Consider the following 15414-nt stretch of genomic DNA (forward strand, 5'->3'; position numbering starts at 1 on the left):
CCTCCTGCTGCGCCGCCTGCCGACCTGCTCCTCGGCCTCGCCGCCGCCGCGCCTGCCGCCGCCCTCGGATGCGCATCGCCACGCCCTCACCATCGCCCTCGCAAACGCCCGCCCGCTCCCCGTCCTCGCCCCGGCCGTGCGCCTCTACCTCCCGGCCATCCTGCCGCCGCCCTCCTCCGCCCCGCTCACCTGGACCTCCGCCCTCACCCTCTCGCCGACCGCCTTCTCCGCCGACCTCGGCCTCGAGGCCGCCGTCCTCCTCTCGCTGCACGGCCTCCTCCTGCTCGAACTCGCCCTCGCTTCGGAGCACGGCCTCGGCCTGGACCCGCCCCCGGACCTGGTCCTCCGCATCCGCCGTCTGCACGCCGCCGCCGGTGTCTTCGAGTATCTGCGCGACTCGCTCGCCCCGCACGTCTTCCTCACCTTCCAGGGCGCCCCGCCGCCGGAGATCGTCCCGGACGTCGCCGACGCCCTCGCCCACCTCGCGCTCGCTGCGGCCCAGGTCCTACACGTGCGCCGCGCCGTGCTCAACGACACCAGCGCCCCGCTGCTGTGCAAGCTGTCGCTGGCCGCCCGCGACTTTGCCGCCGCCGCAGTGCGCAGCGCCGACGTGGCCGCCGCGTCGGGCGTCGACTTGACCCAACGCGTGCGCGCCATCGCTCAGGACCTGCATCTCGTCGCCACGGGCTGGGCCTTCCAGCACCTGGCCCGCGCCATGCCGCAGGCCGACAGCGCCGGCGCGCGCGTCGCCGCCCTAGGCGAGGCTGTGGACTGCCTGCGTCGCGCCGCCGCGTCCCCGCTGGTCGCGCCCGTCGCCGCGCTGGAGCTCGACGCGCTCGGAAGGGAGAGGGAGGACGCCGTCGGCGACAATAAGATCGTTTACCAACATGCCATTCCTAAGGCCGCCGCTCTCCCGCTACCACAGGGGAGGGCCCTCGCGCACGCCACCGCGTTCGACCCTCGCGCCGTGCAGCCCGCGCCATAGCGACGCAGCGCGCCTTGGCGCGGAGCGCTCGTCAAATACCAGCCCGCCGCCTCTTTTTTGTGCGCCGCGTCAATGATACGGCTCGCTAGCGCGCGACTCGCTTGGTTGACCATACATGGCGAGTGAAAGTTAAGCGTGACGTAGTCAGGGCAAGCGGCCCTGCGCTGCGCCACCCCCATGCTGCCAACCCCCCACCTCTCCGACTAGCTTCTCGACCCTCTCTAACACGCCCCCCAAGCAAGCGCTAACACTGGCGACGACGTCGTTTTGGCGCGCGGCCTCCTTCTCGAAGGCGTCGTGCCTCGACTTGACGGCTTGACGGGCCTCGTCGCGGGTCATCTCAACTAGCAGGCCCAGGCCTACGTCAACGATGACGGGATCGACAGCGGGCGCGACAGCGTCCGCGTAGAACTCCTCGCCGATGTTGACACGCGTGCGCAGCGCGGGCGCGACGTCGCCGCCCTCGTCGGTGGCAGACGACGCCGGGAGGCGCGACAGGACGTCCAGGACGTCCAGGGCCGTGGACATGCGGTCGGCCTCAGCGAGCGCGGCGTAGGCGGCGTCGCGCGAGGCAAGCGCCTTGTTCAGGGTGGGCCGCAGACGACGATCGACGGCGCGGGTGTACGAGGCGATGGCGGCATTGGCGTCAGGGAGGGAAGGCGACGCCATGCCGGGTGCCGGGTTTCGAGGGGTTGCTTCGGTTAGGGCGAGCGGGGGAAGGCGAAGGGGGGTTGGGGGAACGGGACGGGATCAAATACAACTTGTCGAAGCCACGTGTCCACGCACGACACATATGTAAAAGACACGATGAAGAGGGAGAGAGGACGCGGCAGTGCCCGTCAAAGGCCATCATCGACCTTCCTAGCGCTTGCTTGGCGGCACATACTCCGTCGGCAGCACCTCGGGAATCCCTGAGATACCCTCTCCTCTCGCCTTCTTGATCAGCGTCATCGCTAGCGCAAACTCCTCCCCGTCCAGCAACCCGTCCTCGTCCACGTCGGCCAAGTCCCAAATCCGCTTAAGCGCAGGCGCCGGCAGCCCGCTGTCTAGCATCAGCCCGCGTACCTGCGCTCCGGTCAGCGCCGGGGGCTCGCCGCTCGGCCCCAGCCCTTGAAACACCGCGTCCCATTTGGCCTTGGCCGCGTCCGACACCGCCCACTTCATCCCGTCGTCCTTGCGCCCCCCCACTTCGCCGAACGGGTTCCCCCCGTCGCGCTCCTCGTCGCCCGCCGCGTGCTTGGCCCGTCCAGACTCCTCGGCCGACATCCCGATCTCTAGCATCAGCTTCGGGATGTCCCGCGCCAACGCCCCCTCCGCCACGTCCAGGAGCCGCTTAGAGAGGTTCGGGAATTCCGACAGGTCGAACGCTTCCAGCCCCGCCCGGAACTTGTCCACGGACGGAAAGTCCCCGATAGCCAGCCCGTGCGCTTTCTGCACCTTGACATACTCGTCCTTTAACCGCAGGGCAAGCCGCTCCTGTTTCTTCTTGTGACCCCACAGGTACGGCATACTTGCGCGCAAATGCGTCACCAACAATGCGTGTACTCGTGCTAGCCGCGCCCGTTTTACAAGTTCGTTGATCTTGCGCACCGCTGAATGCTGGGGGAGCGACCGCAAGTCGTCTAGTAAATCTGCTTGCTCCTTCGTGAACAGCGGTTCGTTCGACGCCCCGCTTGCGTTCAGCGGCTTGTTCCAGAACGACCCGATGTATACCCGCAGCACTTCGGGCGAGCGAATCACCTTTCCTAGCGACCACATCAGCGCCCCGTAAACTCGCATTAGCTGTTGTGGGCCGACCATATCCGCTTTGTTCAGCACGATTCGAATCTTGTCGTCGTGCGTTTTGAGACACTCGATGACCCGTTTCAGTTCGTCTGATATGTCCAGTTTGTTGCCGTCAAACAGCAAGAGGATGCGGTCCGCGCGTTCCGCAAACCACTCCACCACGTGTTCGAACGAGTAACCACGTTCCACACGCTGCTTTTCCCCGCTCAGGATGCCGGGAGTGTCGATGAAGCTGATATTGTCAAGGATGGGGGAGGCAAGCTCGGAAACTTCAAAACGGCTCAAAAAGCTTACGCCAAAGCGCGAAAGCGATGAAAAAGGCCGTTCTACATCCACAGCAGCCGCATTACCAGGCATCACGCCTTCCGCCTGACCAGGCCGCCCCGCCATGACAGCAAGAAAGCGATCTGTTGTGGGTTCCGGTCCGATGCGCGCACCCGGAAAGTCGCGCTCTAGCATATACCGGATGAATGACGTCTTTCCGACAGAGTAGCCACCAACTAATAGTACGAATGGACGTGCGTCAAAATCTCCATCTGCTAATTCTGTTGCATAAAACTCGGAAAACTTGTATGCTTGCTCGATAGGTCTGATCTTCGCTTTGTAGATCCTCTTCAATCGGTCCATCGCATTCGCGTGGGCTTCTCGTTGCTTCATAGTCCCCGGGTCAGAAAAGTACGATTTCGCGGATGCATTTGGCGGTAGTGATGAGTGCGTGCTGGAAAAGCCCAGCAGCTTCGCTCGACGGTCAACGGCATGCAAGCAGATGTCGCATACTCGGACTGCTTCATGGTGGCCCTTCTCGGGTACAGCCCTTTTACCGGAGGAACAAGAGTGACAAAATGAATCGTTGCATGCACGGCAAACATGCTTTGCTTTAGTGAACGTAAACTGTGCACTACACCCAGCGCAGTGTGTCTGTTGCATTCTGAATCTGACTCTCTAATGCCAAGGCCTCACGAGCTGCTGGATGTTGCCTGTCACAGGTAGCTCAAGCTCCGCCGCCGCATTGACGGCCGTTGTCTCTCCCTCTTGTGGAGAGCGATGAATGCAGGAGGACCTCTGCGATGCCGACAAGACCAATGGCGACCCTGACACTAAATACTGTTTGGAGCCCACAAAGGAAATATTTTTCGTCATCTTTTGGTGTGGCTAAGAAAGAGTCTATATTTTGAGGTGTTGCTAATTTAATGGGCATCCGTCCGGCAGCACACTACTCAAACTCAAGCTCAACAGCCAAGACCCCGGAACAGCCCGTTGCAAGTTCGCAAACGCTCTTGGCAGCTTTTGCAACACTGCTTTTTGTTGCTGTGTATCGCTCGGACGAAATCGGGACGCTGCTTCAAGACAAGCTCATCTATCCTCCGTCTATCAATTAGCTGCGGTAGCGTCGATATGGTTGGTTTCGGCCAACTCGTTGTTGGTCCCCCTGGCTCCGGGAAGACTACTTATTGTGCTGGAATGATGCAGTTTTTTAAGGCCTCTGGAAGGTAAGTTACAACGCGACCAAAGAGACCGGAATAAGACACTACGCTCGTCTTGGACAAAGCCAAAAGGCAAAACCTGACGCCCCCTTCTGCAATACAACAACGCCCCGCTATACGTGTCTTGCCCTTTAGAGACGCAGTGGTTTTCAACATGGATCCAGCCAACGAAGACTTGCCGTACGAAGCCGCTGCCGATATCGCAGACTTGGTATCTACTGAAGCGATTGCGTCCGAATTCTCGCTGGGACCAAACGGAAGCTTACTCTATGCTATGGAATTTCTAGAAAAGAACTTCTCGTGGCTTGACAAAAAGCTGGAAGAGCATAAAGGCCAATATATCCTGTTCGACTTCCCTGGCCAAATTGAGTTGTACACACACAACGAGTGTATCCGCAACATTGTACAAAAGCTTTTGCGGAAAGGATATCGGGTGAGTATGCACGAAATCTACGCTACACTCCTTTTTGACGATTGACATTCGCGAGCGCTGACATTGTGATTTCCTGTTGTTGTCGAGTTTTTCAGATAACTGCTGTGAACCTTGTCGACTCTCACTACTGCTCCGATCCGTCAAAATTCATCGCCGTCATGCTCACCTCAGCGACTCTCATGTTGCAACTTGAAATGCCTGCAGTTAACGTCCTATCTAAGATTGATATTATAGAGCAATACGGAGAGCTCCGTGCGTTCGCATCCAAAACTACATGCCCTTTACGTCCTACTTCTACTTCAAGACACTGTACTAACCAAATCCGTTCCCTCTATTGTGTAATGTTTCATTGAGTAGCATTCAATCTCGACTTCTTTACCGACAATGGTAATTTGAGTCATTTGGTAGACATGCTGGAACTTGATCCCCGAATGAAGAAATTTGCGAAATTGAATCAAGCCCTCGTCAGTCTAATCGAAGACTTTCCCTTTGTTGGGTATCACACTCTAAACATTCAAGACAAAGAAAGCGTCATACATCTTTTGCGAGCAATTGACAAATCAAATGGATACATGTACTCTAATTTAGACGTTAACAATTTGGCATATGATGCCTTTCTAGGCAAGCCAGAAAAGGACCATCGCTGGACAATGGAAGTACAAGAAAGATATATGAAGCGGTAACGAATTGTATATGGTAGGACTGGTAGAGAAATGCGAGTCAGTTATCTTTGAATTGAACATATCATTCTATTTGTACACTATCCTGCAGTGACGATCCAAAGCTGCGAAAGAGAGCGGCAGGTCCTTTCAATATTGATAGACTGACTATAGCCCCAAATGAGTGCAACGAGAGTTAAGAAGAGGAAAGCGACGCTATTCATACGTTTAATTAAGCCTCATCGAGAAGATAACTTTTTCGGACTATGCAATTGGCTTCTCAGGACCGAAGCTATTTATCAAGTTCTAGTTTCGATATCGAGCTACTAGACACATTTCACGGAAAGTTTGTATGTTTCCTCTCGATCGGAACCGTAGACTGTAGCAGTCAAGCGAAGTTCTTGATTCCTCCTGCACCTCAGTGCAGAAAGTCTTCCATTCGAGCTTCCGTTGACTATAAAGGGAGCCTTGTGTTCTGTGTGAGTGAGCCCACTCCCCTTGAACACAACTTTTTCAACTGGACCTGACACATTCAGACCGAGAGTGAAGCCCCTACTGTACCGTCTAGCCCTGACTCTGATGCTTCGGTCCCCTGTGTCTTGGCCGCTTCTAGTCTTCACGTTATAAACGACGAGCCCTCCGACCTTAAACGCACCTCTGCCTCCTCGAGCGCCCCTGCCTCCACGAGCGCCCCTGCTAGGGCTTGGTCTTGCTGGAGAGCTCCCTGAAGACTTGAGATCTCCGCTGGAGATGAAAGGGGGAAGATCTCGCGGGCGCCTCTTTTGCACTTTATGTCCGCGACATGGTTCCCTTTTGCAAACCCCGACTCTGTCGGTAGAAGATAGGCATCCATCTCTGTGTTTGGTGTTAAGGCCCGGGGCGAAGACGGGTTTCGAAGAAGATGATAGACGAGCACCGCCCTCGATCCTCACAAACGAGCAGCTGTAGTAATCACCGAAAAAGCTGTCATGCTTAAAGTCACCCCCACCGTACCATGCCCATCCCAGTACGTAAATACCATCGGGATAAGCAGTCGGAACCGTAATAGGAGCCCTATAGGCCATACCCTCTTTGTCATTTCCGCAGACATGTTTGTTTCTTGATTTACATTTGTGAAGCCCAGAACTCCAGCAAGAAATCTGAAACGTAAACTTCTTGTGAGCCCTCGAGTCCATCATTTTGTCCACCGGAACGAGAGTGAGTCTGACGAAACCGGACTCTCCCTTTCCATGGTTGTTTCGATGCCACGAAACAGTTTTTTGTTCCCCCCGTCTCCAGGTTGCGGCTGGGCGGCTTGGGCTGATACCGGTTGGGTCACCGTAGGTGTCTAGAGCTGGGCAAGGACCATAGCAGTCACGAGGGCGGCCATTTCCGGCTCTGCAGTCCAAACGACGAGTGGGTAGAGGCTGACCCAGGTGGCTGTGACCTTCCACGAAGGCCGTGAGAATAAACAAACTTGCGAGAAAGATATAGTTTCGTATCATTTAGAAGAATGCAGTCTAATGGGTGGATTGTGTTGTTGTAGTTGCGAGGTTGGGTAGATTTGTGTTCGTAGCGAGAAGTGGGTGTGAGTGTGTTGGGCAAAAACAGGAGAGACTATGAAGGTGGAGAACAGACTTCTGTATCGACTTTTTATATAGAGTAGCCTCTGCTGGGTGCATCCGTGAAACAAGCAAGTGGTTGCTCCACTAACACATATGGATTCAGCCGAATGGGACCAGTAGCCCCGAAAAGGGAATGCGACAGCCGGTCAGAATAGACCGAACAGGAAGTCTGCTTTCTTGAGTGGGCGTGAACATTAAGCTTCGATGACCTCTTCAGGGATGTGCCTGCACGGAACGGAGGGCGGGGAAGTGCATCAGCACCAATATGGAGAAAGCGTCTTTGGAGTGGTGGTTTTTGTTTCTAAATCGAGAACGGGACTTGAATTGTCAACTCTGAGTGTGTTGACGCAGAAATGAGTCGTGATTGTATGTCTTCGGCGGATACAGGAGAAACGGTGAATGGACGGCTATTTCGAAAGAAAGGCGGTAACGCCCGCTCACGGGCAGGACAATGATTACTCGCATGCCTTCGAGGTACGTTAGCGGTCGCGACATTAAGCACATGGCAGGCGATCCTAGACTAATGACAATAATGATAGTATCGGCCGGCAGGCAGGCACAGCGAAGGAATGCGGGAATGGAAACGATAAGGATCAGATGCCCCCAGTCACGGGGACTGCCGGTTGCAATCACACACTAGGTGCACTCGTAAACACGGACCAAAGAAGCAAGTTCCTCCCTTCCGAATCGTTTCCAGACACGTATTTCTACCTACAGTATCGAAATGACTCCTATGTATGCCTCGGCGCTAATGAGACGTTTTCACCACGCCCTACTAGCTCATGGTGTTGCATGCGCGAATGATTGTATGCGCAGTGATGTTGCTCGAGTCAGCTGGCATGGACGAGACAACTGCCCATTCGCCGTCACAGAGGAGGCCTGGGATGGTGCTCCGCTGTCAACGGGAAGCAGTCGGCTAAGGAGGCGAGTGGGACTTAACATTCGCACTCGCCTTCTTGGCAGGCGGCTTTCGTCACAGGGTCCCTCCATGAAGCCATGTTAGCTTTTCCACGTTTGATCGTCAAGTTCCCTCCCTGCGTACGCACGGCACGGGTAGATGTTGACGCTGAGGAGTATTTATATAGAAGATTGGGAGGCGCTGTCGCCGACGTCCCCGCGGCGGCTTTGGATGACAAGCTGAAATTTTGGACATTTCTGTAAAATATTTCTGCCAATCCTGAACTATTTCTTGGTAGAAACGGCTTCTCTTGAACCATAACCCGCCATCTACCAATAGTACTTCATACTTGCAACCAATTGCAAGTTGGGATTAAACAAATATGACCTATTAAGAAAAGACACTTGGCACAAAACCACCCTACCTGGACCGCCTCGATACTCCTGGTGCAGCTCCATCACCAGCAGGCGTTTCATTGCGCCATCCCCGACTCACCACTTCCCTTCTCTCCTCCGGAGTTATCGCAAGGCGCGTCAACGCCGCCCCGCCATGGCTCTGCGATCGAATTTCTCTCGCATCATCCACAGCTCCCGCGGCATATTCGCAGCAACCCCAACCCGAGCCTTTTCGCCGCTCGCTGGCACTCACTTCCGCTCCAAGGCAGCGGCCGCCACCCCTGCTGCCCCCCCAAAAGAGGAAGAGACATGGCGCGTGTCCAACTACTCCGGATCGCACGGGGGCCTCTCCGATGAAAACCGCGTTTTCACCAACCTCTACCGCGACGGTGATTGGAAGCTCGAGGGCGCCCTAAAGCGCGGCGACTGGCACAAGACCAAGGACCTCGTTCAGATGGGCCGCGACTGGATCATCAACGAGATCAAGGCCTCAGGTCTTCGCGGCCGTGGTGGTGCCGGCTTTCCCTCAGGCCTCAAGTACTCGTTCATGCCCAACGGAAGCCCGGATGGCCGTCCGAATTACCTCGTTGTGAATGCAGATGAGTCCGAGCCGGGTACGTGCAAAGATAGAGAGATTATGCGATCCGATCCGCATAAGCTTGTAGAGGGCTGTCTGCTCGTCGGACGCGCTATGAGTGCCCGTGCCGCATACATCTACGTGCGTGGCGAGTTTATCGATGAGCGCAGAGCCTTGGAAGTCGCTGTCCAGGAGGCCTATGCCAAGGGGCTAATCGGAAAGAATGCTAGCGGCTCTGGCTACGACTTTGACGTTCACGTTGCGTATGGCGCGGGCGCGTATATTTGTGGTGAGGAGACGGCCATGATTGAAAGCTTGGAAGGGAAGCAGGGAAAGCCGCGTCTGAAGCCCCCCTTCCCGGCTAACATTGGTCTGTACGGATGTCCGACTACTGTGACTAATGTCGAGACAGTTTCCGTCGTGCCAACTATCCTGCGTCGTGGGTCAGACTGGTTTGCCTCAATGGGACGCACGGGAAATGCCGGGACGAAACTCTTCTGTATTTCAGGCCACGTCAACAACCCGTGCACGGTTGAGGAAGAAATGTCGATCCCTCTTCGTGAGTTGATTGACAGACATTGCGGCGGAGTTCGCGGCGGCTGGAATAACCTGCTCGCCATTATCCCAGGGGGATCGTCTGTGCAATTGATGCCCAGGCATGTTTGCGAGGACGTATTTATGGACTTTGACTCCCTGAAAGCTGTTGGCTCGGGCCTTGGTACAGCAGCCGTTATCGTGATGGACAAAAGCACAGACGTGATCGCTGCCATTGCAAGGCTTTCATATTTTTACAAGCACGAATCTTGCGGGCAGTGCACGCCGTGCAGAGAAGGGACGGGGTGGTTGTGGATGCTGATGGAACGCATGAAGGCCGGGGATGCTAAGGTGGAGGAAATTGACATGCTTTGGGAAATCACCAAGCAGATTGAGGGTCACACGATTTGTGCACTTGGTGACGCTGCGGCGTGGCCAGTTCAGGGCGTGATTCGTCACTTCAGACCGGAATTTGAGAGGCGAATTGCGGAATTCCAAGCAAGACATGAGAAGGCGGAAGTCAGCGCGTAGCGATTTTTGCTTTCGTTTATTGACACCCACCCTGGAATATATAGATAGCTACCACGCGTGCTGTGCTCGTTTGATCACGTGGTAAAGTGCTGTCGCTGAGCCCGCGTGTTTTGATGGCCTAGCAATTGTGGGCATTTTGTAAGAGATGGTAACCCTGCTCACGTTCTTCGCTACAAACGGCAGCAGGCTCTAATAGAAAGCCTCTGCTCTCGATGGAATAAATCGTGTGATGATTGTTCGGTCTGTAATTTGCTTACAGAACAGGCACGTACTGTACAGCTTCATCATCATGGAATCGGGACGTCGGTTTTTCTTTATAGTGTTCGTCATCGTCGATTCTCTCTGCCCAACTCGACATCCCTTCCTCCGCAAGATCCCACACAGTCGTATCTTATTCGAAGAAAATCGCTCGGGAACATATATTGGCGTCCTCAAACTGAAAAATCCGGAAGGTGCACACTACAGCCTGGACATTGAATTTGTAAGAAACAGAGCAATTGTGGACTGCTCGCACGAGAAAAGCCATGGGAAAAGCGAGCAAAGACAAGCGCGACGTCTACTACAGAAAAGCAAAAGCACTAGGATATCGCGCGAGATCCGCATTCAAGCTTGAGCAGCTCGATGAACAATGCGACCTTCTGTCAAAGGCGACCAACATAGTAGACCTCTGCGCAGCGCCAGGTAGTTGGAGTCAGTACATTGCTCGTCGCATGCGCGATTTGGGCAGAGCGAAGGAGTCACGCATCATCGCCATCGACTTGCAAGAGATGGCTCCGATCGAAGGCGTCAAAATGCTACAGGCCGACATCACGAAGAAGTCAACGTTGGAGGAAATACTACGTTATTTCGGCAACACGCCTGCAGATATCGTCGTGAGTGATGGTGCTCCCGATGTTACCGGGTTGCATGATATTGATGAATACGTTCAGGCTCAACTTGTTCTTGCTGCTCTAAACGTTGCTAGTCAGATGTTGCGACCCGGTGGTTCCTTCGTCGCCAAAGTTTTTCGGCAAAAGGACACAGATTTGTTGTACAGCCAACTCAAAATGTATTTTCCTGACGTTGCTGTTGTCAAGCCGAGAAGTAGCAGGAATAGCAGCATTGAGGCATTTGTTGTGTGTCGCAATTATTCGCCGGTACCTGGGTTTGTGCCAGTCATCATTTCAAGTGATCCATCGAAGAATGCAGAGGGCGAGGCCCTTTCCGATATGAACAGAATTGCAGTGCCCTTCATCAGTGCCGGCGATTTGTCCGGGCTAGACTCTGACATGTCGTACTCTCTTGATGCCGACATCGGAGATCTCAGCTTATCAGAGGCAGGCTCATCAGCCCGACATGATCATGAGGGAGCGTACGTGCCACTGCCGCCGGTTGTTGCTCCAATTCAACCTCCATACGCAGAAGCTCTTCGACGAAAGAGGGAAGCAGATGGACAAAAGCAGGAATGACTTGCACCAAAACCTGTTGCCATGCTACAAGAAGTCCACACTCTTCTTGTGCCCACTTTAAGTCTAATGTCCATCCTGAATCATTCTAAAGCATTGCGTTCATGATTAGGTGGCCTGGTGTACTTCAGTGGAGAGCGCTCATGCGCAATGCATTACAAAATCATTTTTGAGAACGAAGTTGGAAAATGCCTCTGCGCCACCGTCAACAAGCGTTTCACGCCTTGAATGTACTTTCGAGCTCGGTCGTCATTCATGACATGCGCAATCTTGTCTTCGCCAATTTTTTCACGGGCTGCTCTTGCATGGATGCCAACCATTGTGGCCCCCATTGGCCAGGGCGCTTTTCCAATGGCCAACTGCTCCAGGTATATGCTGTTTGCTCGAATGTATTCTCGCTCCGCCGCAGCCTCGAAAATGCCTTTCAAAGGATCAAGAATCTTCTTGGGGAGCTTTCTCTTCCGGAGGAGCCGATACAAAGGTTTCAGCCAATCCTTCGTTTCTTCGTACGTTACGACCAAAGAGCGACCCTTCGTTGTTCTTCGCTCCTCCTTCGATATTGACTCGATCTCCGAAGCCCATAATCCCATGTACTTGCGCATCTCAAGGTAGACGTAGTCCTCCTTGCAATTTGGGGTGCCAAGTGTGGATTCAAAATTGGGGCGAGCACTTTTATCCTTCTTGATGGCTTTCTTGTTTAACTCCGGGAGCTTGGCGTCTGCGTAATTATACATATCTTCCTCGGCATCCTTTGCTTCCATCTCTCGCAATCTTTTTTGAAACAGGTTCCGTTGTCCCTTGGAACCCTCTTCTCGAGCAAGGTCCACTTCCCGTAGTCGATCAAATCGATCCCAGTCGTCCTCCCCAAACAATGTCACAGGCTCTTTGAGACCCCGTAACCGCGCTACAACTTCTCCCTTCGACAGCGGAGGATTTCCCTCGCGGTCCCCAGAACGCGACGTGGCGGTCCCTTTCTGATCGCCTTTTGCAGCAGGCTTGCCCTTCTCTCCAGCGGACGAAACGAGCCCTCTCTCCCAGAGTGATCCTAGCTGACCGCTGCCGTCACCGGCGTACGTACTGTTTGCCTCCCGAGCCTTTTCTTTCTCTTTTCGTTTACGCTCTGCCTCCTCCTTTTCGCGCTGGTAGTACTCCCGCCGTTGCTGTTCATCGACCTCCGCCTTCGAACGCCATCTCTTTGCTGGTCGGTCGGCTGACTCGGAAGATGGCCCCGAACTTCGCTCCTTTCGCTTTTTTGCAATCCCCGCCTGCAGAGCCGCTAAAGCATTCATTTTCGTATTCTTGCCGACTCAAAGCACTCTTGAGGGGAATTTTGATTTGCGATGACGGGTCAGGATGTGACCAGTGCCACGAAAAACTTGAACAATCTGCTCCTAAACACGTGATAGCGCGTGTACTTTCTAGTACGCACGAGTGCAAGAAAAATTAATGACCGCGCCTGACTTTAGCATTGTGGGAACGATGACACCTTTTACCTCCTGTGTTGGGTTCCACTACATGCTACTTATACTGATTCCATTGGATGTACACGTGTGCGGTCTGTTAGAGTAGCATTGTTGGTAGTATCTGTGAGTATGGTGTGTGTGTGCGGTCTGTCAGCCCCCCTCTCACGGATACTGCGCAATGCGGAGGGTTTGGGTGCAATGATGTTAAGTTGAGCAGTGAGGTCTGTGAATCGCTGTCCGTGGAGAGGTTTGGTGAACAGGTCAGCTAGCTGGTCTTTGGTCGGAATGTAGCGAATGACGATCGTCCCTTTCTTGAGGTGATCATGGATAAAGTGCTCTTTGATGTCGATGAATTTGCGCTTTTTCGTTGGGCATGTGTTCTTCGCGACTTGAATAGCTGCTTGATTGTCGACATGTAATGGGGTGGGGTCGGTGTTGTAGAGTTGTAGATCTTGTAGAACGCGTCGCAGCCATGCGGTTTGTTGCACCGTCGAAGTCGCAGCAATGTACTCGGCTTCGCATGTAGACAGCGCAATGACTGCTTGCTTCTTTGAGGACCAGTCAATGGGGGAGCAGCCGAGTGTGTGGACGATGCCGGAGTATGATTTGCGGTCTTTCGTGCTGGCGAAATCGGCGTCTGAGTAGCTTTGTAAAGGTGTGGGGTTGCAGTTGTAGTGGATTCCATGCGTGCTAGTATGTTTCAGGTATCTGAGGAGCCGCTTAAGGGCGGACCAGTGGTGTTGAGTGGGATTGTGCATGTTCGTGGATAGGAGATTGGTGGCATGGTAGATATCGGGGCGAGTCGAATCTGCGACGTATCGCAGGTCGCCTACGAGTTGTCTGTATGTGCTGTGCAGTTCGTCAGTTAGGGGCGTTTCGGGGTTTTTGTTTAGGGTGTTCTTCGTGGCGATGTAGGGAGTGGGTTTGGGGTTGCATTCAGAGAGTTGTATTTTTGCGAGAATGGCCCTGATGGTGTGTGGTTGCGATATGTGAATACTTCCGTCTGGGAAACGTTGCAGTTTCCAGTTGAGGAGGAGTTTGGGGTTCGGGAATCGCTTGATTGTGTATTTGGTGGAGAGGATTGTGTGCAGTTCGTCGAGTAGGAGTTGGTTAGTTGCAGTGGCTAGGAAGTCATCCATGCTAACAGTAAAGATGACATTTGTGGTGTTAGTGAGCTTGTAAAAGAGGCACGGGTCGTGGTGTGATTGCGTATAACCGTGGGAGAGTAGGAATGTGGTTAGTTGGGTGAGGTAGATGTTGGCTGCAGGCGGGGTGCCGTAGAGATTACCGATGAGGATACCATAGCGGCCGGGGTGTTTGTAGGATCCGTCGAATTTGGGGTGTTGGCGGATATAAACTGGCTGATCGTGTTGGTATTTCTCGTGGAGGTAGGCTGCAGTGATGTCAAGGGTTTCAGTGGGCTGGTTGAATGCGGCGGCAATGGCAAGAACGGCACGTATTGTGGCAGGGTCGGCCATGTATGAAGTAGTTTGCTCTGGATTGTAGTGTTTGTGTGGTGTCATACAATCGCCTCTGACGGCACAGCGAGCTTTCCAAGATTGTATGCTGCCGTCGTCATGGCGTTTGTACTTGTACGTCATCATCAGGGGAATTAGTTGCGCATTATTTGGGATCTGTGATTTCGGTATCCATTTGATGGTGTGGTTTTTGTCAAGGTTATCCAGTTCGGCGTCATGAGCTTTTTGCCAGAGTGCTGCGTCGGCGTACCTGCGCGCAGCAGTTAGTGATTTGGGGTTAGGGGTGGTGGGGGTGGGGGTGGTATGTGTATGTGCGTGCGGGGATGGTGTTGGTTTGGGCTGAGTGAGGAATGCGTTGTGGGGGTGTATTGTGGGGTCATGCTGTCTGTAGTAAGGTCGGAAGTCAATGGAGCGGATTTGGTGGTATGTGTTGTTGGCGATGCTGAACACCATGATATGGGTTATGTTGATGCCGTACATATAGCGTGATGGAAATGCGCGTGGTTGTAGCTTTTTCTTTTTGTCTTGATGGAATGGTGCGAAGCCCAGTTGTCCAAAGGTGAACATGTGGGCTGGGTTTGGCTTGTGGTTGTAAAATTTTTCATGGGGTGAAGTGCAGATGCTTTTGTGGTATATCATGTTGTACTTGAAGACTGCGTCCCGGACTGCGTCTTCCCAATGAGTATCGTCGAGCCGCGAGTGTTGGAGCGCTGCGCGAGCGGATTGCATTAGGGTCTGGTTGATGCGCTCAGCGAGTGAATTTTCTTGGGGTTGATGCGGAGTGGTGTGTCGGTAGCTGACTCCGTGACTGGAGTATGTATCTTGCAGGGCTTTGGTTTGGAATTCCTTGGCGTTGTCCGTTCTGTAGATTTGGATGCGGTTTGGGCTGTTGCGTTGAATGAGGTGAAAGGCGGCGGGGATGATTTTGGCTGTGACTTGGCGGTTGGGCATAAAGTATACCAGTAAGTACCGAGACTTTGCGTCTAGGAAAGTGATAAAGTATATGTTACCATGGCGTGATTTGGTGCGGAAGGGTCCACAGGTGTCAGAGCTTATGTGTGCACCTGCGGCATAGTTGTGGGGCTTTCGTGGGTGTGGGCGGGGTTTCTGTTTTGCCGGAGGGCAGGCAGAGCAGGTGAGTGT

General features: G+C 54.0%; 7 protein-coding genes; 3 read left to right on the forward strand and 4 right to left on the reverse strand.

Moving 5' to 3' along the window:
- Positions 1–879: 879 nt before the first annotated feature.
- Positions 880–1098, reverse strand: CHC_T00005842001 (hypothetical protein). The gene has a single exon (XM_005717461.1). It carries the CDS (start codon positions 1096–1098, stop codon positions 880–882), a length of 219 nt encoding a protein of 72 aa, XP_005717518.1.
- Positions 1099–1846: 748 nt separating this feature from the next.
- CHC_T00005843001 (hypothetical protein) lies at positions 1847–3697 on the reverse strand. Its single transcript, XM_005717462.1, has 2 exons — positions 2699–3697; positions 1847–2566 (listed from the first exon to the last, which is right to left on the reverse strand). Exons 1-2 carry the CDS (start codon positions 3695–3697, stop codon positions 1847–1849), a joined length of 1719 nt encoding a protein of 572 aa, XP_005717519.1.
- Positions 3698–3997: 300 nt separating this feature from the next.
- CHC_T00005844001 (hypothetical protein) lies at positions 3998–5370 on the forward strand. XM_005717463.1 is given in 5 exon segments: positions 3998–4165; positions 4166–4260; positions 4390–4687; positions 4783–4939; positions 5045–5370. The coding sequence occupies 4 exon segments, from the start codon at positions 4166–4168 to the stop codon at positions 5368–5370; spliced, it is 876 nt and encodes a 291-aa protein (XP_005717520.1). The 5' UTR covers positions 3998–4165.
- A 172-nt stretch (positions 5371–5542) lies between these two features.
- Positions 5543–6830, reverse strand: CHC_T00005845001 (hypothetical protein). XM_005717464.1 is given in 2 exon segments: positions 5543–5672; positions 5673–6830. 1 exon segment carries the CDS (start codon positions 6828–6830, stop codon positions 5673–5675), a length of 1158 nt encoding a protein of 385 aa, XP_005717521.1. The 3' UTR covers positions 5543–5672.
- Positions 6831–8397: 1567 nt separating this feature from the next.
- Positions 8398–10004, forward strand: CHC_T00008807001 (NADH dehydrogenase I (Complex I) flavoprotein 51kDa subunit). XM_005717465.1 is given in 2 exon segments: positions 8398–9885; positions 9886–10004. 1 exon segment carries the CDS (start codon positions 8398–8400, stop codon positions 9883–9885), a length of 1488 nt encoding a protein of 495 aa, XP_005717522.1. The 3' UTR covers positions 9886–10004.
- A 405-nt stretch (positions 10005–10409) lies between these two features.
- Positions 10410–11333, forward strand: CHC_T00008348001 (FtsJ-like protein 1). The gene is made up of 2 exons (XM_005717466.1): positions 10410–11192; positions 11238–11333. The coding sequence occupies exons 1-2, from the start codon at positions 10410–10412 to the stop codon at positions 11331–11333; spliced, it is 879 nt and encodes a 292-aa protein (XP_005717523.1).
- A 152-nt stretch (positions 11334–11485) lies between these two features.
- Positions 11486–12619, reverse strand: CHC_T00005846001 (hypothetical protein). The gene has a single exon (XM_005717467.1). It carries the CDS (start codon positions 12617–12619, stop codon positions 11486–11488), a length of 1134 nt encoding a protein of 377 aa, XP_005717524.1.
- Positions 12620–15414: the final 2795 nt, after the last annotated feature.

This window comes from Chondrus crispus, genomic scaffold, assembly GCF_000350225.1.
Source record: "Chondrus crispus Stackhouse genomic scaffold, scaffold_318, whole genome shotgun sequence".
NCBI classification, from domain to species: Eukaryota; Rhodophyta; class Florideophyceae; order Gigartinales; family Gigartinaceae; genus Chondrus; species Chondrus crispus.